Source organism: Epinephelus moara, chromosome 19 (genome assembly GCF_006386435.1).
Source record: "Epinephelus moara isolate mb chromosome 19, YSFRI_EMoa_1.0, whole genome shotgun sequence".
In the NCBI taxonomy this organism is placed as follows: Eukaryota; Metazoa; Chordata; class Actinopteri; order Perciformes; family Serranidae; genus Epinephelus; species Epinephelus moara.
The window spans coordinates 14,354,176-14,376,552 of NC_065524.1; the positions used below are offsets into that span (position 1 = coordinate 14,354,176).

General features: G+C 42.8%; 1 protein-coding gene across 4 annotated transcripts in view; it reads left to right on the plus strand.

The window, feature by feature from the left end:
* The first annotated feature begins 571 nt into the window (after nucleotides 1–571).
* Nucleotides 572–22,377, plus strand: part of LOC126406681 (spectrin beta chain, non-erythrocytic 5) — a 33,388-nt gene continuing 11,582 nt past the window's right edge. For 3 of the 4 annotated variants that reach the window (XM_050071136.1, XM_050071134.1, XM_050071137.1), the window contains exons 1-20: nucleotides 572–1,237; nucleotides 1,840–1,929; nucleotides 3,173–3,316; nucleotides 6,029–6,175; nucleotides 6,740–6,931; nucleotides 7,878–7,964; nucleotides 8,210–8,328; nucleotides 8,422–8,536; nucleotides 8,630–8,707; nucleotides 10,125–10,240; nucleotides 11,986–12,148; nucleotides 15,994–16,139; nucleotides 16,258–16,354; nucleotides 16,818–16,967; nucleotides 17,213–17,362; nucleotides 17,898–18,154; nucleotides 19,239–19,374; nucleotides 20,244–20,438; nucleotides 20,893–21,045; nucleotides 21,914–22,131. In XM_050071136.1, the coding sequence (XP_049927093.1) occupies nucleotides 734–1,237; nucleotides 1,840–1,929; nucleotides 3,173–3,316; nucleotides 6,029–6,175; nucleotides 6,740–6,931; nucleotides 7,878–7,964; nucleotides 8,210–8,328; nucleotides 8,422–8,536; nucleotides 8,630–8,707; nucleotides 10,125–10,240; nucleotides 11,986–12,148; nucleotides 15,994–16,139; nucleotides 16,258–16,354; nucleotides 16,818–16,967; nucleotides 17,213–17,362; nucleotides 17,898–18,154; nucleotides 19,239–19,374; nucleotides 20,244–20,438; nucleotides 20,893–21,045; nucleotides 21,914–22,131 (3,257 nt within the window). In that variant the 5' untranslated portion in view covers nucleotides 572–733. The remainder of the gene's footprint in view (nucleotides 1,238–1,839; nucleotides 1,930–3,172; nucleotides 3,317–6,028; nucleotides 6,176–6,739; nucleotides 6,932–7,877; nucleotides 7,965–8,209; nucleotides 8,329–8,421; nucleotides 8,537–8,629; nucleotides 8,708–10,124; nucleotides 10,241–11,985; nucleotides 12,149–15,993; nucleotides 16,140–16,257; nucleotides 16,355–16,817; nucleotides 16,968–17,212; nucleotides 17,363–17,897; nucleotides 18,155–19,238; nucleotides 19,375–20,243; nucleotides 20,439–20,892; nucleotides 21,046–21,913; nucleotides 22,132–22,377) is intronic. The other variant, XM_050071135.1, reaches the window with a different exon arrangement.

Below are 22,377 nucleotides of genomic sequence, written 5' to 3' on the forward strand. Positions count from 1 at the left end.
GAGGTAACGTAGAGGCAGTGTGGGTATGTGTGAGTTTGTTTCAGCTGAGGATATTACCTCATAGAGGATAAGCTGTGATTGAAGAGGTCTGACAGAGGTCTCTCCCTCTGACTCCATTACTTGCCTTTTATCTGGACAGATTTTCTGTTCAGGTTCAGAGGGGAAGTTTTGACAGCCAGGCTTTACAGCCCCCTCTCCGCTCTGTCGCTCCTGACAGAGAGAAGGAGAGAGAGAGAGAGTAAGAGAGTGGAGAGGTGGTGACTTCATCCCTCTCTTAACCAGCCCTCCTCTTTCCCCCTCCTTTTTTTGAGCTTTCTTTTTTTTTCGCACAGCTCAGTCAGGCAGCATGCCAGCAGTTTTCATCTTGCTGCGGTCCCTGGTTATCAGGCTCCTCAGTAGCAGACTGGCAGGCTCAGTGGCACAGTTCCTCAGGAGAAGCCTCTCTACAGGCGCTGCCCACCTTGGCACGGCGCTGCGCCACGTCTGGGACCGCATTAGATCCCAGGAGTCCAAGGAAGCCGTCCTGGGCTGTGTGCTGTGCATTCTCAACATGCACAAGAAGGTGGAGAACTGAGCTCTCCCTTCACTTTCTGTTCAACCCTCCACTTGCCTGCTGAACAGAGACTGGACAGACACAACTGGTGAGTGAGGAGAGTGTACAAGGGAATGTGACAGACTTTTCAATGCCCATTTGGATTTCAGCATATTTTGTATTCTTATCTGGACACTGGCAATGTCTGAAAGCATTGTGAGGAAGGTCCAGCCCTTCACTATTGGGACGAGGCTGTCAGTCCCGGCTGTGCCAAAATGCCAGGAGTTTACACAGAGTTATCTACAGAGCCAGAGTCTGGATAACTGCACTCTACAGCACAACCTGAACTCGCTCTACCTCAGCCGATCCCAGGTCTGCGCTCACGGCCCCTGCCTCGTCTCACCCATCGTCAAGCAGGTAGCTCCCATGAGGCACGATCAGGAGGACATGGCAGCTGAGGACCAGCTGAACCAGAACGTCGCCTCTCCCTCCGCCGTCTCCAGATCCATCAAGAAGATCACAATCTCTGGGAGTCGAGACAGATCAGAGAACAAGGTGTCAGTGGGATCGGCGCAGCTCTCAATCACAGGGTCCACATCTGAAAACAACAATAACAACAACAACATCACCAGCAGCACGTCAGATCCTCATCTGCCAAGGATTGTGGGTGTGAGCTGTGAGAATAAGCCCAGTTCTCACTTTAAGGTACAAGACACACTTTACTAATGCAAATATGTCAATATGAAAATAACTAAGGATGATACACATCTCAGAGGTGGGATTTATTTCAGTAGCCTATGGAAGTATAATTGAAAGGCACTGGTTTTTTTTTACACATTTAACTCCATAAAGACTAAATGTGGGTAGTTTATAAATATTCTCAAAAATAAAATGTTTTTTTAGTTATAGACAATTGAGTTTATTCATTACTTTTACCAGCTTTAACAAAAATACTGTTGATGTTTCTACAAGCAAAGTAATTCACCTATTAAATGTTCATTTTACATTTTTAACATACAGACTACGTACACAGCTTTTCCACTGTTAATTTAGTTATTTGGCATTATTTTTAAGATATAGGTTTTAAAAGAAAACCTTTATAACGTATAGTTTGACAAATGCACCACAGCAGAATGTAAAATCTTATATTTCTAACCGAAAATTTAGATTTTAGTTTTAAAGAAGTCTAACATTAAATGTTTGTTACTTTTGCCTGGCATGATTTCCGTCCTATCCAGCTTGTTCTACAGCTTTTTACAGCTTATTTTTTAGCACTACTAGCTTCTTATTTTCTCTTAATATTTTAGGTTTTACTCAGAAAAGACAGCAGTGATGAACCTCAGCCTCCGCAGGGACAAACCAGGCTAAAACTGAACGGAGAGAAATCCGTCCAACAGGTAAGATGCTAACTGCTAAAATTAAAAATGACTAATACAGTTAGCTGATGTTAGCTTGTGGAAAAAATGATGGTGTTTGTTTGTTCTCAGCTCATTTAAAAGGTCTGTGAGTGTCATGTTTAGCCTAAAATATATTTTTGATAGAGTGTTTTGTTGTTAATTGTTCTTTTTTCCTGTATTCAGACTGTATGTTGTGTTGTTGTGAGACAGTGGGGTCTTTATAGCCAGCTGTGGAGCTGATGGATCTCTCGGAGTTTAGGAAATGAAGTCATGTGCTGTGCTCGCCAAACTTAAACAGTTTTATTATATTATACATTTGGAGCAAAGTTACGCAGAGGTGGAAAACGAGTTATGGGTGTCTTTGAATGCTGTACAAATAGCCTGTTGTGTCCTCCTGTTTAAGTTTAATTTATTAAAGAAACAGTATACAGAAGAAAAACAGTATATGCATATTGTGGGATATTGTTTAAAGTCAATGGGCTGTTGGATTTGGCCTGTTTCTTGTTGAAGTCATCAGTGTGTGTGCTGTGGATGAAGTGCTCTGTTACAGCAGACCCTGCAGAGGCAGGGCTCACTGGAAAACATGAGGTCAGGGAAGATGTTAACAAAAGAAAAGGCTGAAGGCTGAAGTGGCTGCTTATAATAACACACTGACACAGCAACGGCCTCATTTCCCCTTTTAAGACAAAAAAACGACATTACCTCTTCTTCTGTAACCACAACAATACTTTGCTTTTTCTCCTCTCATGTATTATTCATGCAAATGCCCCAAAAATTGTTCTAATTACATGTGACAAGGTGGTGGTGCCTTTACCTGTTCAGGTATGAGACAGTGAACATGATCTACCAAAGTCCTTTTAAAGGTGATATGTTTACATGTAAGGCTGACAGTGAAAAACGTCAGACATCCAAGGATCTGTCCGTTCCTGCTTCCTTCATGTGCCCAGATGTTTCCTGGTTTGAGAGCAGCAGGAATGCTCGACTGGTGAAGCCGTGCCAGTCATGTTCATTTCATCTAACATAGTGCTGACAGTAGGTTTTTGTTTAGAGGGACCTTAGGGGCCACACAAGTTTATAATGTCTCTGGAAAGGAAAAAAGGTTTAATCAACATGAATGGACACTTAAACATCTCCTCATTGAGAGCTGAACCTTCTCCTTACAGGTTTTATCAGAGGCAAGCATCATCTGGTGTTGAGGATTCATCTCATTAAAGTTGCAAATTGCTGTCTGTGTTGATTTCAGATTTCAGTTTCTGAATCGCAGAAGAAAGAGCCACAGAGGAAAGAAAGTCATCCACACACACAGAATGAAGCATCAGCAGCTGCTCCATCCCAGAGTGACTTCTTCACTCAGCGCAATTCACTCTTCAACAAGGAAGTGCTGCAGGTAAAATGTACCCCACAGTCTCAGCCTTAACAGTTTGTCACGGTCAGTCAGGGGGTTCATCCCATGCTGCGTCAGTTTGCAGTCCTGCTTACTAAAAGCTGCACTTCCCTCCTACTTTTCTGTGTTCCCTCACATAATTGGAAACTAATAAAATGTTTGAGGAGGGTGCACTTTTTCCACTCCACTTTTCCAGAATATGCAGATGGAGATGTTTTAAATCATTTTCAAATTAACCCACAGTAAGCAACTTATCTCTCATCTCCTCTGATGTAAAAAATGCTAAATGAAAAGAAGCTGGAGTGGGTTTATCTCAAAGGCAACAAGTGACGTTGTCGAGATGAAAACAGAATGGAAGCTGCCTGTCGCATGACCCTTGGAGGAGAACAAAATATGTACTGGTTCTTATTTTGTCCCGAGAACTGTATGAGCTGTGTTCGGCTGAGGGAAGAGAGGGAGGGGAAACCGCCACAAGTGAAGCAATTATTTAGGGATGAGATCATTGTTTGGCTCCATCTCTTCACGCCTATGGCCCAGGGAGACGCAGCCAAGCAGCACAACTGGTTGTGTTATCTCATCGCTGCGTCCACCCCAGCATACAAGGACATTTTTCTGCGAGTTCGGCTGAGGGACATTTGGTCCGGCAGTTGGCTTTGTCATAAACCATCCAAGTGATAGGCTGTACTTCCAGTAATAAGAAATTAATTTTGGATGTGTCATCTGAGGGAAACATATGATGTATGTACGTGTTGAGAACAGCTCTGTAGCACGTCGTTAATGTTAACAAGCTTAGCAGCCTCTTTGCTCTTAAGTGGAGTTTGTATTTCTGTTGCTTTTGGAGGAAACAGCCTTTTGTGTGTTAACTTTATTTGAGAGTGTACTTTAAATAACCAGAGCTTTTGGTACCTGGGGACCTGCTTGTTTTACAGGGATTTGGTTGACTGCTATCGCTGATGAAAATGTGTTATTTCAGTATTACATCGCTGTGGAAGTGGAAGTGAGTTTTCCAGGGAGAGACTTTTAAAGGCCCCTAATGTTTCAAGCTAGGAGAGCAAAGCAGGTCACCACATGGAGAAGGACGGCGTTCGCTGAGGGCCATCTGTCTCCGAAGCTGCTCTGCAAAACATCTCGCCTTTCACCGTCTCATTTCCATGATAGAGAAAACCGAGGAACGTCCACTCCCACAGGATTTTCCAGGCCAAGTTGCATTACAAGAGGGGCTAAAAATTTGGCTTGTTGGTAAACATTTTATATAGTGTAAAAATGTGCACACCCGTTTTCCAGTTAAAATGCTAAAAATGGGTTCCTTTGAAGCTTGTCAAAATGAAAAGCAGCCTGAAAAAAGTCGGTTTGTGCTTACAGATTTATAATCACCAAACATGGAGTTTATTTTCAAATCTGCTCTGTGTTGCCTGCACTGATGTTTTCCTGTGGGGCCTCAGATTTTTCACACAAAAAATCAGAAGCAGTGATATAATCTGAGCTGCATGCATTAGCCATCTATTCTTTGTGGCGAGACTAAGACCACACTGTACATTTTGATAAACGAACAATTGTTGTGGAGAGCGGACAGGAAAAAACAAGGGAATCATAGACTTCCTGTATGAGGTCATTATAATGCCATGGGAGCCAGTGTGAGGAGATAGGGGCAGGCCTGTTTTGTCAAGCTCTTTTCCTTCTGTTCAACACAGAAATACCTCCGCTGCACCAGGGGCCTTGTAAAGTTAATGACCTGCCTCTCCGAGGAGAAGTGACATCACATTTTAATCTCGAGCAAAGAGTTGTTTAGAGGCTGGTTCATGTGTGGTCTTGATGTTTTATTGATCCCAAAGAGGTGTTACTGTAGAGCCTATTATTCATTGTCAGTCATTAAATTCCTGAGGAGCTAACACTTTGATGTAATGTTCTGTGCTTAGCTTTTATTTGACATTCTTCACAATAGCAACACTGTGAAAAATAACATTCTGCAGATTTGATCAACTGTATGACTCACTCAGGATCAGCCTGAGAAGCGGAAGAACCGGAGTTGATTTATTAATCCATTCAATTATTGTGACTTGGGTGGGTCGCTCGCTTCCACACTGCGGCTCTTTGCAGAAAACAAACATGTACTTTCCAACACTTTCTGACTTTGGCCACCTGGTTTGAAGTTTCTCACTCCATACAAATGTTGCCAGAAAAGGCAGCTCTGCAAGACAAAGCCTTATGCAATGGAGTGCAGGCACTTGCCAAGAGAAACTTCTGCTCTGCATAACGTGACATCGGAGAACAAAGAGCTGTTCTTGATGTGTCTGAGGCTCCGTATTACTCTAAGTCAGGGAGGAAAATGTGGCCTGTTTGCTCTCCTGATCTGCAGAAATACAGCTTTGATGAGTGTACTGTCACACAGTGGATATCGCACGACATAAGTGTGAAAGCCTGAGGTATACATTTAATTGAAAACACCATTTAAGAAATCTGAAAGTCATTTTGTCATGTTTTCATGTGTAATTTTGATCCACACAAACATATCTACAGTCATACTTAAAGAGTTAACAGCTCCTAAACCATGTTTTATTACAAGTCTCTGAAGCACATACATTCTCAGATTTCACTTTAAATAAAAGGGCAAAATCATCAAACAGCTGAAACAGCTCCATTAACAGACATAAGTAGTTGAGTATGACGTGCAGAGTTTGAAGCATATCCTAAACTGTGTGTCTGTTTGTGATGTAGGCAGAGGCGTGGATCAAAGGCAAGCTGCAGGACCTGAAGGATGGATGTAATATTCAGCGCTGCCCCCTACAGGACTGGGAAGAAGCCTCACAGACGCTTCAGAGAGACCTCAAAGACTTTGAGAACACCCTGATTCAACTCAACCAGGTAACAAAATGATGCAACACACGGCTGAGCTGTAACTGAAATATTACAGCATTACCACAGCAAGCACATCACTGCAAATGAAATGTTTATTTGAACTTTTTAACAGGTAATGGAGATCTGAATGCAAACATTAATCACTGTCTTTGTTGCCAAAAGCATCTGTCAGGTCATATAAAGCATAACATAATGGGCACGTAGGCATTTGCAGCCGAGCAGAGAGAAAAGCAGACCCTCAGTGTTCCAGACGGCTCTGTCAAGCCAGTTTATACTTTCTCCCTCAGGAGAAAATGTTTGGAAATGGTACATTGCTGATAATTAACCTCCTCTGACACTCAGACGGCTCAGGAAGGGCAGAAGCAGAACCAGGAGATTTTTTCAAGGGTATATCCAAGAAATGAATGGCAGTATTCCAACCTCTGTGAAGCCGGCTGGCACAGGAGCAATGACTCTGACAAAGCTGAGGTGTCAAAAGTACTCAGCCACTGTTCTGTGTCAGTCTGGCGGCTCCATCTGCGCTGCGCCCTAAAATGAACAGCGACTTTATGTTTCCTTCTGTTTCGAAAGATGGGTGAGCAGTTGATCTGTAAGTTGAACCCCACCTCTGATCTGGTGAAGAAGCAGCTCAGCCAGCTCAGGGACCAGTGGCAAACCCTGAAACAGACGGCTGCTAATCAGACGAGGGCCCTGGGTGGAGCCAAGAACCTGCAGGAGTTCAACAGAAAAGTGGACAAGCTGGAGGCATGGATTAAAGAGAAGGTAAAATAACATTCTTCTTCTTTTTTTTTTTTTTTTTTGATCTGTAAGAAGTGGATTTAATTTCAGACTGAGGAGGACTATTTTTTACCCCTTTCGTCATTCTTTTCAGAGACAGTTTTATTGAACTACTGAGTGAAAGCTTTTAATGATATTTTTCAGTTGTGCAGTTTGGATTTTAATTTATTGCTGACTGCATGTTGCCAGCATTTACAATAGATTCATTAGTGTTCATGTTGTCATTTTTAAGTTTAACACTAATGTGAAACAGGGTAGAATGAGTACTTTAAATCAGTTATTTTTATTTTTATCCATTTTCATTTTAATTTAACAGATATTTCATTCTTTTTCCATAATTCTGCTCCCAATTTCCCAAATTTCCTCCTTCCTTTTTCCATTTATCGAAACAGAAAAGCCATAAAGCTCTCCGCTTGTACCAATTAAAACCAAGAACACTTGGCTCAAATATGAGCGGACAGGCAGCTCTGATCAACAGTTGTCAAGATAATTGGCACAAAAAAACTTGCTAATACAGGAAATTAGCTCAGTATCCTGAAGACATCTCTTGTTTGTATATATTCACCGGTGTAAAACATCTGCCTGTCATTATCAAAAAGCAATTTTAGCTCTGTGTTTATCTTTCTGTTCATGTCCATGTCTGGCACAAGGCGGCCGATGATTGATAATGGACCTGTGGGAATGTAATGGAGGATGTATGAAGTCTATAAAACATCCATCCCAGGAGGAGACTGCATTCTCCATTTAGTTCCACTCATCCTTTCCTCCGTGCATTAGTATCAAGTTCTCACCTAATGCTGAAGGCTATTTCTGTTCAGCATCTTCCTTGGTAGCAGGGGTAATGTGGTTTAATCCCGGTGCCTCTGAAAGGAAATAATGGTTGGGTTCCTAACAAATGGGGGCTATAAACACTGACTTTTATGTGTGCCAGCAGGAAGAGGAGCAGTCTCTGGTGAATGTCCTGGGGGAAAATGTTGACAAAATGCAGCTGACAAGGAGAATTTTAGATCTGAAACAGGTGAGTGTTGTAAAGGAACAAGGAAAGGAGCTATTAATAACTAACTAAAAAAAAACACCAGTACACATGCTAAACAATTTTCCTCAGGTAAACACATACACATTCACATATGTTAATAGTTTATAATACAATTCTATAGAGGCTTCCCGGTCATTTATCTGTGTCTGAGTGTAATTTGTCTCCCAGGGTGTATGGTACAGACAGCTGAGGTCATAGTTGGATTGTGTTCCCCTGTTTTCCTGCAGGATGAGCAGCTATACAGAAACCTCCACGAGGAGATCAACCACTTGGCCCTAAAACTGGAGAAACAAGGGAAGACAGATGGCAAAAACATCTCCAGCAAGAGGAAACACATCAATAAAATGTAAACGTTGTCCCTTAAGTTGAGCTGGTCGCTGCATGAAACATCTTCTGTCCAGAAAGAAAACTGATCTGTCCTGTTGTCTGCTGTGTGTAGGTGGCTGAAGGCACAGTCTCATCTGAAAAACTACCATGAAAATCTTCAGCTGGCACTGGAGGTGTCCTCGTTCTACCAACAGGCTGATAATACCTTGTTTGCTATTAATAACATGGTACACTTCCCTGGCTGATTAATGTTTCTTCTTCGACATAGATCTGAGATTCACATTTTGTTCACATTTACTGAATTATGTCTTCTCTTCCAGAGGAAAAGCATATCTGCATCGAAAGAGCTGGACAGCTGTGGAGACAGAGAAATACGAGACATCGCCAGTCAAATCATGGTAGGAAGCATCTTTCTACTTAAAGGAATAGTTAGGATTTTATGAAGCAGGCTGGTTTGAGGTACTTATCAATAGTCAGTGTATCACCTGCAGTAGATGGCGGCCAGCACGCCCCTAGTCTGGAGAAGCAGGCAGGAGTACCACCACAGAAGCTAAGTGATGTACTTCTGTATGTTTTTTAGCCACCAAAAAAATCAATACAAGCCATATAAGTTTAAGTGTACACTAAATTTAGAATATTTTACTACTTTACCTTGCCATGAGACAGTACTGTTGTTATCTATGTTCTCTTCAAAGACACCAGACTCCTCTGACAACAACAGTAATTTTACTTCACAGAACACAGGAGCTGCTGGTCTACTGCTGCCTCAAGCAGTTAGCTTGTGTTATAGTGTGACTTTGGTGTTTTAAAGGGTTATTTTGCATTCACCAAAGTCACACAAAAACTAAAGTTCAAGGCAGTGGTAGACCAGCAGCTCCCATACTGTGGTTAAAATGACTGTTTTTGTCAGTGGAGTCTGGTGGCTCTGAAAAAAGCATAGATTTTGCTTTCAGTTCCTGTAAAACTGTGAAAATAGAGTCATGGACAAAAGCTCAATTACTGGTACATTCTTCCTCAGTTTGTACTAGTACTTTTGCAATTTAAAATACTGCATGGACTTCACTTATCAAAAAATAAGCACAGTAAAATGTATCCAAATATTATTCCAGCATGTGACCATTGTGGGCAACCACCAGTTTCACTAGCCCATATGTTCTGCCACTGCCCAAGAGCAACAACATATTGGCAAAATATTTTTCAGTCTCAATCAGACGTCCTTGGTAGACCTTTGGATCCTGATCCACTGATCGCACTATTGAAGGTTCTGATCTTGTGTCCTAAATCCTTCCCCTAACTAGCCCATTTTTTATCTTATTAATTCTTTAAATTTTCTTTTCTTATTGTTTTAATCAGAACAAAAAACAGAATGATACGTTTTACCTTTGAAAATATCTGAATATCTTCTATTTTTCTGATCAGAAATTCGGTTTTCACTTTCATACTACTGCCACTGTTTGTTTAACTTTAAAATCCCCAATAAATAGACTTGGAAAAGAATAGTCTAAATATAGTGTACACTTAAATCACTTAAACTGATATTAATGTTTTTAGATGGCTAAAATACATTTTGCTGCCGCCCCTGTTCACAGCAGTACATTGCTTAGCTTCTGTGCCGGTACTCCTGTCTGCTTCTCCAAACTGTGGTCATGCCGACTGTCATCTACAGCAGATAATACACTGACTATGGATAAGTACCTCATACAACCCAGTTTCAAAAAGTCTGAACTATCCCTTTAAAGCAGCACTGTGTGATTAGATTCTGAAAGTGTGCTGCAGAAGCCTTCTCTGCCTAACCTGCAGGCCTGTGTGTGGTAGATGCTAGATGTGAGCGTGTCACAGGTGTCTAATCTCCATCCCGCCCTGGCCGCCAGCGTCACACAGAAGCAGAGTGAGGTGAAGGACTGCTGGGCACTTCTTCAGAAGGTTTTCAGGTAAGACAGCAGGCCAAGGATACCGCTGACAACTTTGGTGGCCCTGTGAGTAAATGCACTGTTTCACCCAGTAATTGGTCCTTCACAGGTTTCCACTGAGCTGGAACTGTATTTTTCTGTTATTACTCTTCTGGTACCCTCCGTTAAACGTGTGCACTGGCAAAACCTAGAAGACGTTTTCCATTTGAAGTTTGTATAAAGATCTCTCTCTCCCCCTTGATTAGCCGTGTTGAATTTGGTTTTGAATCAGTGAGAAATTATAAGCAAAGTGAAGGACTGGTCTGTCTGGATGTCTGGAGACTACAACTACCACCCAGAGCATCACTCACCACCCACTGGTTTCGTTTATAATATTCAGTTTTCTGCACTGCTTTGGAATTTGACCATGTGTTTGATTACTGTACTAGGTGAATAATGTTTTGGCTCACAGAGTCGAGCTGGCAACACGGCTTGTTCTTTTCTCACAATTAAAATCCTGCCATCACCTCGAATAGTCTGCTGAATCAGAGATATAACGCGTTTACAAGAATATTTTGTAATTTTTATGGCATTTGTAAAACAAATTTATTGTTGCTTTAATAGCCTGCAGTACGAGTCCAGGCTTTTACATCATTAGACTTATTTTAGACTATCAGAAGCAATATCTGCTTAATGAGTACACATTTAAATGCTGCGGTAAAATGGGAACCAAACTGCAAAAAATGAAATACGATTAGTCACAGCCCTACAGCACGCTTAGTGAAACATGAGGCATTCTTCTGAATGATGTCCAAAATGTCAGGGTCATCAAACTTTGTATTTTGTTTTGGAGAGTGCTGTTTAAATCAGGGTTTCCATCTCAAAGAAATCAGTGCTGTTGCAAATGTCCTGGAAGATTTAAAAGTAGCAGACAAATGGGAGAAACTCCAGTCAGATATTATTTGTTTATTGATCTTTAAAACAGTCGATTAGCTATATAAAGCATGACATCATGGCACGTAGATTTATATATTTTATTGACAAGAAGGCTACTTTTGCCTATCCATCATATTTTTTCAAAATAAACAGATAAATATTACGCAAACCTATGTTTGTTAGTGCAACACTTGAACATAAATATTTGCAAATTCTCATATGAAATAAAACTATTTGCAGAATAAAATATTTATTTCACTATAGGTACTATACTGTTCTCAGTTAAATTAATTAGAATTGAATTTTTTTTTTGGGGGGGGGGGGCAAAAACCCCAGAGAGATTTAATTAATTTTAATAAGTTAATTTGTTTTATTTTATTTATTTATTTTTTAATCATGGGGATACATCCTCTGGAGACGATGAATATTTATGTCAAATTTTATTTCAGTCTGACCAGTATTTTAAATGTTACCTTGTTCTGGATCAAAGTGTTGGACTGGCCAGTGAATAACATCGTGATCCTCTACCTGGATAAAAAAGACTGAACATTTTTCATTTTCATAATAATAAATACAGTCAGGAGTTACTTAAGTCCACAGTTCTCACATCCATCTCCAACATCTCCAGCTTTCCAAATATTTCTCAGGCAGAGCCTCTCATGTCAGCGGGCTATCTTTAGATCCAAATATTACATCATCTCGTCTGTCTTATCAGCTGCGTTTCATGGCTATTTAAACCAAATAACACAAACACTGGTAGAAAACTTCAGAGCCATAATTGGAGTTCATCGTGGGGCTCTGAAGCCCTGCTGTCAGCACCACAGTAACCTCCTGCTCTGCTCCTCCTGCAGGAGTGACAGGACCACACTCTCTCCCACTGGCTCCGCTTTCACCAGGGAAGATGCTGACCCCCTGACACCGGCCCGAGAACCCCAGTGCAACGTGGGAATGGAGACGCAAAGGATCATGGGAAAGGAGGTGAAGGAGGAGCAGAATCGTCTGAAAGGCTGCGTGGTACGTAGCTTCTTTCTATTACTGGAGAAACCGCACTGTGGCTCTTGACTGGGAGAGAACAGCGCCATCAGCCTCTTCCAGTCCTACGGCATCTGTGGCTGCAGAAAGTGACGCACTTTGTCCCTTGGTTTGGAAAATGCCTGATTTACAATGTGAGCAGGTTTTTTCCTAAATAACAGTGTTTTTGGAGTCTGTCGGATGTGCTGTACAGCAGTGGCTTCTAGTCTTGGCATCCGAAACACTGCTGGTTTTCCATCCTACCAGCTAGTTAATTGCACATCATAATATAATTTGATGTACCAGTGAGATGGTGAGGAGGAGACCAGCTAGAGCAATATGTAACCAGCCAGTCTTCTCTGTCTGCTGACAAGAACCACAGTCTGTAAATGTTTTGAATCTTGCCCTGTAGGAGTCACAGGAAGAGCTTTTAGAGGTGTTATTTACCCTGGCGCACAAATTCCATAAGCTTCCACAAAAAATGTCAAGCCGTGACTGTACAACATGGCTGACTGGTGGGCCAGAGCAAATACGCCTCTCCCTCCGACCCCAAACTTCACTTTATGGTAGAATAGTATCTTGGCTTTCAACTGCGCTGACAGAAGTACACAGTCATTGGATTAATGCTATATTAATAGATGGCCTGTGGGTCAGTCCAGGGTGAGTGAATAATCTGCAGAGCATGTGGATTCCTCAGACACGACATTCCTCATCTTGGAGGCGGACCAGCACTTTATTGAACATGTGGGTGCTCCTTTAGTAACCCCACTGCCCATAAACATACAAGGAAATACTGTTAGCGTCGTTTAGAAGAGGAGTTATCCAGAGACTTAAGTGTGTGGTATGTTAAAAACCAGTAATTATGTGTATATTTAGTCTTTTAAGTTAGCACATTAAATCTCTTTACAATCCGTAAGCGAACGCACAGTGGCTATTTGCGTTCAGCCCATAATGCAGTGCTCCTCTCCTGTTATTGACCCTGAGCTCTTGTGAAGTCCCTGCTGAGCTTCTGGCCTCATTTTGCCCAGTGAGAAAAGTGCCCAGATGCTCAAGGAGAGAAAAATTCACTCTTTCCATTCTCCCTGTGTCTCTGGTTCAGTTTATTTCTCGGCTCATGTTTTTAGGCTCTAACCGGCCCTGTGGAATCGCCACCTGTGGCAGGAACCCATCAGTCCAACACGTCCTGCTCAGTTGTTTCACTTAACAGACGCTGAGCTCGTTGGCTTGGATGTCCCGAGCCCTTTCACTGCAGTTTGTTGCCTTTATTGCACTGGGAGCTGGGAGTTACCTGGGTGCACTGTCAGTGGGAGCCCCACTCATTACTCTTTATGGAAGGTCTAATAAGAAACACCAAACAAAACCCTGGAGCCCAAAAGCCAAACTCAGTTTTACTGTCCAACCACCCGTTTAACAGTAAAAGTAATTTGTCACATACTTTCGCAGCGCTTTAACTCCCGTGCACTGAATTGATCACAGTATTTTTAATGGCATAACATGCAGTTGCACAGGTCTGTGGGCTGATGGGGACTCTGGGTATTTGCATCTGTGCTTGTACACGGCACTTTCAGCATATCTGCAGACATGCTTACATACACACATTTTTTTGTAGTCTCTCCATCTCTGGTGTAATTTGACTCTGATTAAAGGTAACTGTAAAGGTTTTAGTGTCTGTATGTGTATGGGTACACGTATTATAATCCATACGTCCGTGTCTGTGTCAGTAGTATTATGGCCTCATGTCGCTGGAGGTAAACATGGCTATCGTCTGTTTCTCTGGCTAATTGTGGCCAGATGCTGGGGCTGCGGACCAGATGGGCTTGGTGCTAAGTGATAGTTCTTGGCTGACATCACCTCATAGCACATTGCAGCGAGACAAGAGGAGATCAGTAGAAAACAGATAAGAATCAACAGTACCAAGATAGGGAAAAGTACGCTGAAACAGGAGATGATTGGACGAGGCATGAAAACACAGAATACCATTGCGTATGACATAGCGAATCATTTACCAGCTATTTTTTGCTGTGGCTGACATAATTCTTTTTCATATGGCAGAACTGAATGTTGAGTGCACTACAGGAGTTGTTTACAGTGGAAGCCACTGTGAAGGATGAAGGACAGAAGCAAATATCTGGGAGGGAGACGTCAGCGATGGTTATCAGCCCTGTCAAATGAATCACAGTAGTTTGTTAGTTCTGCAGTTAAAGCACAGAAATGGGCCGATAATGTGCCTCTATGAAACTCAGACTGGCCTATAAAATGACTGGCATGTTAGTAAATGATGTTAGACCGCTTTAATTTACTGCATCTCTCGCATAATTTTGGAGGCGACACTTTTCTCCAGCTCTCTGACTCACTCCTTCTATAAGGCCAGTCAGAAAATAGCATGGTTAAATTAAAGCTACTCCATAAAACACCAGTATTAATGGCTGTTTTGTGCTGTTTGGCTGTTGTGTAAATTCAGCCTTTTTGATTTTTTTTACATGAAAACATTGACAGATTTGCTCTGCTGATTGGTGCAGAGACTTGATGTGTGTCAGCACAGTTTTTACTGGCATATGTGAAAGACATTATGTTATATAGAACAATTAACACAGTGTGGTCTGCATTATTCATACAGTTTGATAGAGAAATGTCAGCATAAAAGAATGTTTTGCTAAATTCACTGTTAGTTTAATTGTTTTGTATTTATGCCAGCCGGTTTTGGTGAGCACAGCAAGTAAAACTGTATTTACAAGGCACTTTTTAAAACTTTGGTTGGTGACATGGATGTAGATTTCGAGGAGGGATTTTTTTCATACAAAACACACTTAAAAAACTAGACCAGTGGTTGGTGCCTATTGCCTAACTAAATTATACATAGTTAGAAACAATATAAGTACATACCAAAAAAAAATCAATGGAAACAACCCCCAAAAACAATACAATTACAATTCAATACAATACAAACAGCTCTAAGTATATCTATTCTTGCGTTGGTTCAGTTGGCTCCAATGTTTGCAGTGGACTGCAGTTGGTAACAAGACCAAGCATCAGGATATCCCACTGTGTTCTCTGTTATAGTCCAGATACATGTAGCTCTCGTTGGAAACCCTGCTGCAGAGTCCTTTGGCCAACCTTTAAAGCTCTCAGATGGTTGTAAAAGAGGCTTAGTGGCTGTTGACGTCTTTAATATATTTCTGCACAAAGACAAGGTCTATAGCTCTGGCATTGACCTTGCTAAAAACTCCACTGCATAGTTCTAAACAGTCAGAGCGGACGGCCATGGAAATCGGTATCTAAGGCTGAAAAAACACTTCTGCTATTTAATGAGGGACAGGGGATTTAAACAGGGGGTCATATTTCCAACTGTAATGGCTCTTTTTAGTCATCAGAGTGGTATAGCACATGTTGGCATCCTTGTTAGACTTAATGTGTTCATTCATAAAGCAATTATAATATATTTAAACTTTTGCTGCCATTTTTAGTATTTTTATTACAAACTTTGATGCCGTCAAACAGAAAAAAGCTTGTATCTTTAGCCCCGTCTGGGTTATTTCACCAAGACGAGCCAACCTTTGTAAGAGAGTGTGCTTTGTGTCATTTACAGGAGAGGCTTTACTTTACTCCGGGCAGCTGTCCATGTTGTCCGGCCTCCAGCCACATTGTAACATTCACATTAGCTGCGAGCTACAGCAACGCCTCATTGTCTAGTGACTGCTCACAGTATAAAATCCTCCATCTGAGATGTTTATGCATCCAGTCAACATTTATTTGACGGATGGCTGACAGAAGAAGCAAAACATTACTCACATATCATGTTGCTGATCTGTTGGATTTTCCTATAGAGACTTTTATGCTTTTGTCCACAGAGTACTGTTGAATGTGGGATTGGTAGGAGAACACCGAGCAACCAAAGCCAGGAGCAGCAATCAGTGAACCACACCTCTTCACCCACAGGAGACGGCCCTGCCTGTGCGCATGATGTCATCGTCAGACATCAATTGAAGGGGGAAAGGTAACATTTCAGCTTGGCTTCTCCCTCCCTCTCTGTCTCTCTCTCTCTGTGACTTACATAATGAGAGGTCTTTATGTAAGTCATAATTGGAGTCACATGTCTGTGTTTTCTTTTGCAGCAGGAAGCCCAGAGCAGAGCCCAAGCTTGCCACCGCCCCACGAGGCCACCCACAGCTTCACACACAGCTCCAGAAGTTCACGGTGTCTGCTGACAAGGTGACCTGACCCCTGCCGGGAACACCTGCATTTCCCCTTTACACAGGAAATCACCTATAGGAGCTGTCTGTGCATGAAGATGGTTCATCTTGTGACCTCAGCTTCAGAATTCATTGCTACAAATGGTCAAGTCAGCACGGCAGTTGCTCTCATCAGCTATTACACCCTTCTCTTTTAACCAGCCACAGACATTATGTCACATTTCGAAATGAGACAAAGTTGTAATGCATTCAAGTGTGACTGGACACACTGATGTGCTACTGTTTTCTCAGTTCCAGTAATTGTCTAGATTTTTTTTTTCAAATGCTGATTTGGTTTGAAGGTCAGGATGAGAAACATCACCTGGTCACTGTGCTTCCTGTGCCATCTAAATGTCATCTCCCTTGGTCCACGTTCAGATATTCCTCTTTTAAACTGATCATCTCTTTAACCCTTTCCCCATTTGGTCTGTATTCCCTCTCAGACTTTGTCCTGGCTGAAAGACAATGTGTCCATGGCCACACAGGTGTGTTCAATAGCCAGCTTTGAGGGGCCAGAGGCAGCCAGGAGGTGTCAACAGGCTCTGGAACAAGAAATTCTCACCAACAGGGCCAGGATAGAGGTGGTCAAACGGGTAAGCCAAGGCACACTGTCATATTGACAGTTAGTCTGAAAACATAAGCACTGGATGAATGCCTTGAATGAAAATATCCCCCACATTTGACAGGCCTGGTTTGTGTATTCATCAAATAATGAGCTGACATTTCACCAGAGACAGCTTTAGTTACCCAAAAGCTTCAGATTAGGTCTATATTTTGCAACGTAAATCCCAGTCCTTAGTCATCACATGCTCTCATCAGTTTAACACTCCATCCTCAGGAGGGTCGCGGGCTGGTCCGTGCACAGCACCCAGGCAGCGCCAAGATAGAGGAGTTCCTCGGCCAGCTGGAAGTCTTATGGGAAGAGCTGCGGAGGAGGCACCAGAGGAACGCAGCGTTTCTGCAGGCCTCAGAGGAGCTGGGTTTTAGGGTAAGATTCATAAAATATCTCACAACAGGCACTCCTCTTGAGTCATACCGAGCCTCTGACCTACCTCTAAAATTATAGGGGGAAATTTATGGTTATGACGGATGATTCTGGATCAGTTCTCCCATTGGGAGAAGCTTTCTGCTGGCCCCGAGCCTGGGCTGTTCGCATACACTCATGGTTAGAAGCTCATTTACTTTCATCTTCACCATCTTAATTGGAAGAGTCTGCAAGGTATATTCCCCCAAATTTATGACGGGTAATCCAAAGGATATAAATTGCGCTGCCATGTAATTCGATTATAGGATGGAAAGAGGCTGCAAATCCCCCCAGATTGATGACTTAGTTGGAAAGCGTGAGTCTTTTATTACAAAAGATGTGGGTCAGAGCGTAGTCTACTTCCATTAGGTAAACATATTATTGTCTTCTTTGTACAGTACATCACCTCTGGTTGTTTTTGCTGTGCACTAAATCACTTGCAAATTACTGCAACAAAAAGCCTCCACATCATTAGCCTCTCTGCTTCTGTACCGTGCAGGTTGTAAAAGTGCTCCAAGCCCTGGGCAGCCTGGAGGCCTGGCTTGAGTCCGTGGAGCTTTCCATGAAGGAATCTGCTCTCGCCGGTGACCCTGAAACAATGAGCATGGCTGAGAGGGAGAGCTGTCTGCTGGAGAAAGAGGTCGCAGCACGCAGCCTGGAGCTCAGCGCTCTGAGGCAGGAGGTGGACCGCCTCCACAGCCACAGTCACCCACACACACGAGGCCTGCCAGTACGCATGGAGGAGGTGGAAAGAAAGTGAGTTTGTCAGAGGAGGAGAGGGAGAGGTCAAGGGCAGCCCCCCCTGATGTCTATCATCATGGAAGATTCATGTTAGGGATCTGAACAATCACACTCTGGTGGTTTCTCTCACCACTGTGGTCAGGAAATAAAGTAAGAATTTTGTCAGTGTTTCCAAGAGGTCACAAGTTTTGGGCTTGCCATGTCTGCAATCCAACATGGAAGAGTTTATTCATAAAAGCCCCAGTTCTTATTTAAGACAAACAATTTCACCCCATAAACCACAAAAAATATATATCCATAGATCTCATAAGCTGCCTTTTTTCTCCAAGTTGGCAAAAAGAAAATACTCTCCATGCGCTCATTCATCGCAAGACCCGAGTTTATTCATTTGTGATTCATGCAGCACTTAGCGGGGTCTACCCCGTAGTCTTGACATGCACTTCACCCACAGCTTGTCAGTGTATGTCAGAGTCACCCGCTCCATGTTTGCTAGATGACGCCTCCCTCTTTGGTTGGCCCTCGAAAGGCAGGTTGTTGCCATGGACTCTCAGTAAAACCTTATGATGCTGGCTGGTTTACTGGACGTACCTGTGACCATAAACACAAGTTCAGACCAAGTTAACCAAAGAAAATAAAGAAACGGAAAGGGCTCAGTTTAAGTGTTTCCAGGGTGGGGGTGTTAGATGGGGCAGGGATGGACACTTGTGGAGTCTGAGGAGCCATTGATGCAGGTAGAGGCTCTCACCAAGCAGCTGTAAGACACTTGGGATGATGTCATTATTTAACGCTACATACAAGCAACTTAAGGCTCATTTGTTCTGGAGAAAATACCCTTTGAAATTGCTCCCTTTACCATCTCAAATATAAACTCTGCATGGACAGGGTACCTTCATGTCCTGAAGTACAGGAAATGTTTATGTGACACATGATATATGATTACATAAACAGCGCTCTAGCATGGTGACATGCGCTCAGTGCGCTGCTCGCTGTCTCTGTAATGTGGTTCTGCTGAAGGACACGGACTTGTACTGTATATGTAGATGTGGATTACTGTTAAGGTGTAGCTGCACATTAAAACATGCCCGCTGGTGTTTCCCAGGTATCGTCGTGTCCAAAGTGCCCTGACCCAGCAGAGCTCAGAGCTGCAGGACACACGGATGCTGACTGAGTTCTTGGAGCGTGTGGAACTAGAGGAGAGCCAGGAGCTCAGCAGCAGTCAGTACAGCCTGGGACAGGTGAGACACTGGGTTAGCCACCCTGAACAATCTAAAATAGACAAAATTCAATTAAATTCTAATCAGTTCATTCTTGAGCCCAAGAGAACATTTCTGCAAAATATTAAGAAAATTTCCTCAAGGTGTTCTTGAGATATCGCCTTGACAAGAATGAGACAAATAAGGTCACATCGACCTTGACATTTGACCTATGGCCACCAAAACCTCATCAGTTCATTGATGAGACTGAGTGGATGTTTGTGCCACATTTAAAGAAATTCCCTCAAGGCGTTCTTGAGATATTGCAATTACAAGGGGACAGAGGAGGGACAACCCGAAAACATATTAGGCATAATACAACAAGGCAGACAAGAGATTCTTAAACCAGGTAGATAAGTACAATACCTAAAAATAAATAAATAATAATAACTGCAATAAATATAAATAAAATTATAAATAAAGCCCATTCCTGCTCTTCTCACCCAAGGAAAAAAAGAATTAATACGGTACGATACAATACAATACGATGCGATGCGATGCGATACATTACGATACGATACGATACGATACGATACGATACGATACGATTATTTCCCCCGGGTGTTCATATGTACTGTGCATACAGTCAGGTGCTGTTTGTAGTAACCTTTCAAGAAAAAAAAATAAATTAATTTGATTCATGATGCTGATATAGTCTTAAAATACAGCTGCATCATGTATTTGCAACATTTTCACCACCACAAACAATCCACCAGCCTCACACCTTAAACATTTACATGCAAAAACACAAACCCTCTGTTTAGCAAGTGAGAAAACAGGAAAATGTCACAGATCCTTTTCAGTGTTATTAGACCCTACTGATACCAACTCTCTCCCTCTGTAACTAACAGCCTCTCCACAGTGAGATTTCCTCAGCTCCTACATTGCTGGGACTCCAAAGCAGTGGCAGTGGTGAGCCCCTGATAGAAAGCATGGGCGACCCTGTGGAGGAACTACGAGAGGCCGTGGAGATGCTAAATGACACCGTTAGGGAAAGAGGCCGATCGCAGAGCCATGACCAGGCCATCCAGGAGCTGCTGAGCAGGGTAAGGAGACGGGAGTCAGTTTATATTGAACTGGAAGCTCTAGCTCTAGTTCATTAGATCCAAAGGTTGCTGCAATGTTTGTTGGGTTATAATGATCTTAGATGATGCTGAATGGTTTTTAATTTCCTCCACTTCTGTCACAAACAGCTGCATAAACCAATAGAGCCACATCTGGTTTTCTTTTGTGTGTGGCTATGTACTTTAATAGGCCCCAAACGAGCCACCACTCCCCTTCGCATGAGTGTTTTCGCCTTAATTCGATTTATTCTTGGTAGAAAAGCAGTACACATGTCAAAATAGCACATAATACACACACGCCCCGGAGGGACTCCATGACACCATTTTAAACACTAACTTGCAATGTGGCTCTCTTTGGAGAACAAATAATACACAGTGAAGCGTAATGACTTAATGACATCCTACGAGTACTCATGATGACTTTGCGCCTCGCCAGCACGCCAGCCTGGCGGTGCACATGGAGGAGTGCTTGTGCTACAGCAAGGAGCTGAGCCTGGACATCCTGGAGAAGGAGACAGACATGGCCGTCCAGTGTGAGCCAGACCGCTGCGGCCTAGAGGCTCTGCAGGAGAAGCAGGACCACCTGGAGGTGAGAGGAAGATGATGTAAACATTGAAAATGATTCACTGGTGCTAATACGATCCAGGATTCCATCCCTTGGACTTTAGATCATTGAGCTTTGCAAAAAGGGAAGCCCCCCTCTCTTTCTCGCACTCGCCTCCAACACATTGTTCCACAGTCTGTTTCCTGTTGTGCCAGATTTTCTCACATCTAAAAAAAAAGGGGGGGCTAGCCCACCCCGCTTTGTGCTCTGTTTAATTTATTATATAAACTTCACCGTGCAATCACACACATAGAGCGTGCAAAAGTTTATTATTCACACGGGATATTTATTTATGCTTGTGTGAGTCATTGTTCTGTTAGCGCTCAGTGCATGTGTGTTTGTGAGTAAATCTGGTGGGGTGTGTTTCTATGTGTCCGGGGGTCACGGGGGTTGGAGTTGTGAGGTTGGTAAAGTCCTGTGTGAGTCATTTTTTGGGCAGTGTTATGTTTATCACACGCACACACACACACAGCTGTCTGGACTTGATACCATTGAAGAGCAGAAATGACCTAATCTCCCAAACTGAAATAACTGTGCCGTCAGCAGACAGGCATCCACAACTCAGTGTTCTTGAGGCTCTCTGTAGCTGAGAAACGTTATGAAGCATTATTCCCAGAGAACCCTCAACGTTATTAATTACTGCCTCGTCAAAAGGAGAAAAAAAAGTGGTCAAGATCGCTTGCTTGCTATAGCGTGGCAGCCCATATGCAGACCATATGGGTCTGTAGCTGAATGATATGCATAAAGCTACGGGGATGAGGTCATAGTCATACACAGATACAATTGATACAGGCTGTTTGAGTGATAGCTGGGATGATGGAAGATGATAGATTTTTATTGTGATTCTCCACAGATTGACTATGAAGTCATCAGGGAGGAGGTAAAGGAGATGGAGAAGCAGACTTCTCGCTTGGAAGAACTGTGCCCAGAGCGAGTGCATGTACTCGGGGCAAAGATCCAGGCCATGCTGCAGGGCTGGACAGAGCTGGAGAAGAGTGTGACGGAGAACAAATCACGTCTACAAGAGTTTGTGCAGCTCCAGGACTTCTTCAGGAGCTACCTCGCCATGATGTAAGCAGGGCGTGGGGATGCTGTGACCCCTTTCTGCCAGACGTTCTTTCGTAATCCTCTTTCGTGAGAACATCTGCCCATTACAATATCTTTTCAAGGGAGGAACAGGATGTTCTTGTTGTCAAGCACAGGTCCCTGGTGAAATGTATAATTTAAGATGTGCCGAGGAGGTCAGCGCACGCTTCCCGGGCCGAGTGTGACAAGACGATGAATGTCTGTCCTATCAGGGAGAGTCTGGTCATTCTC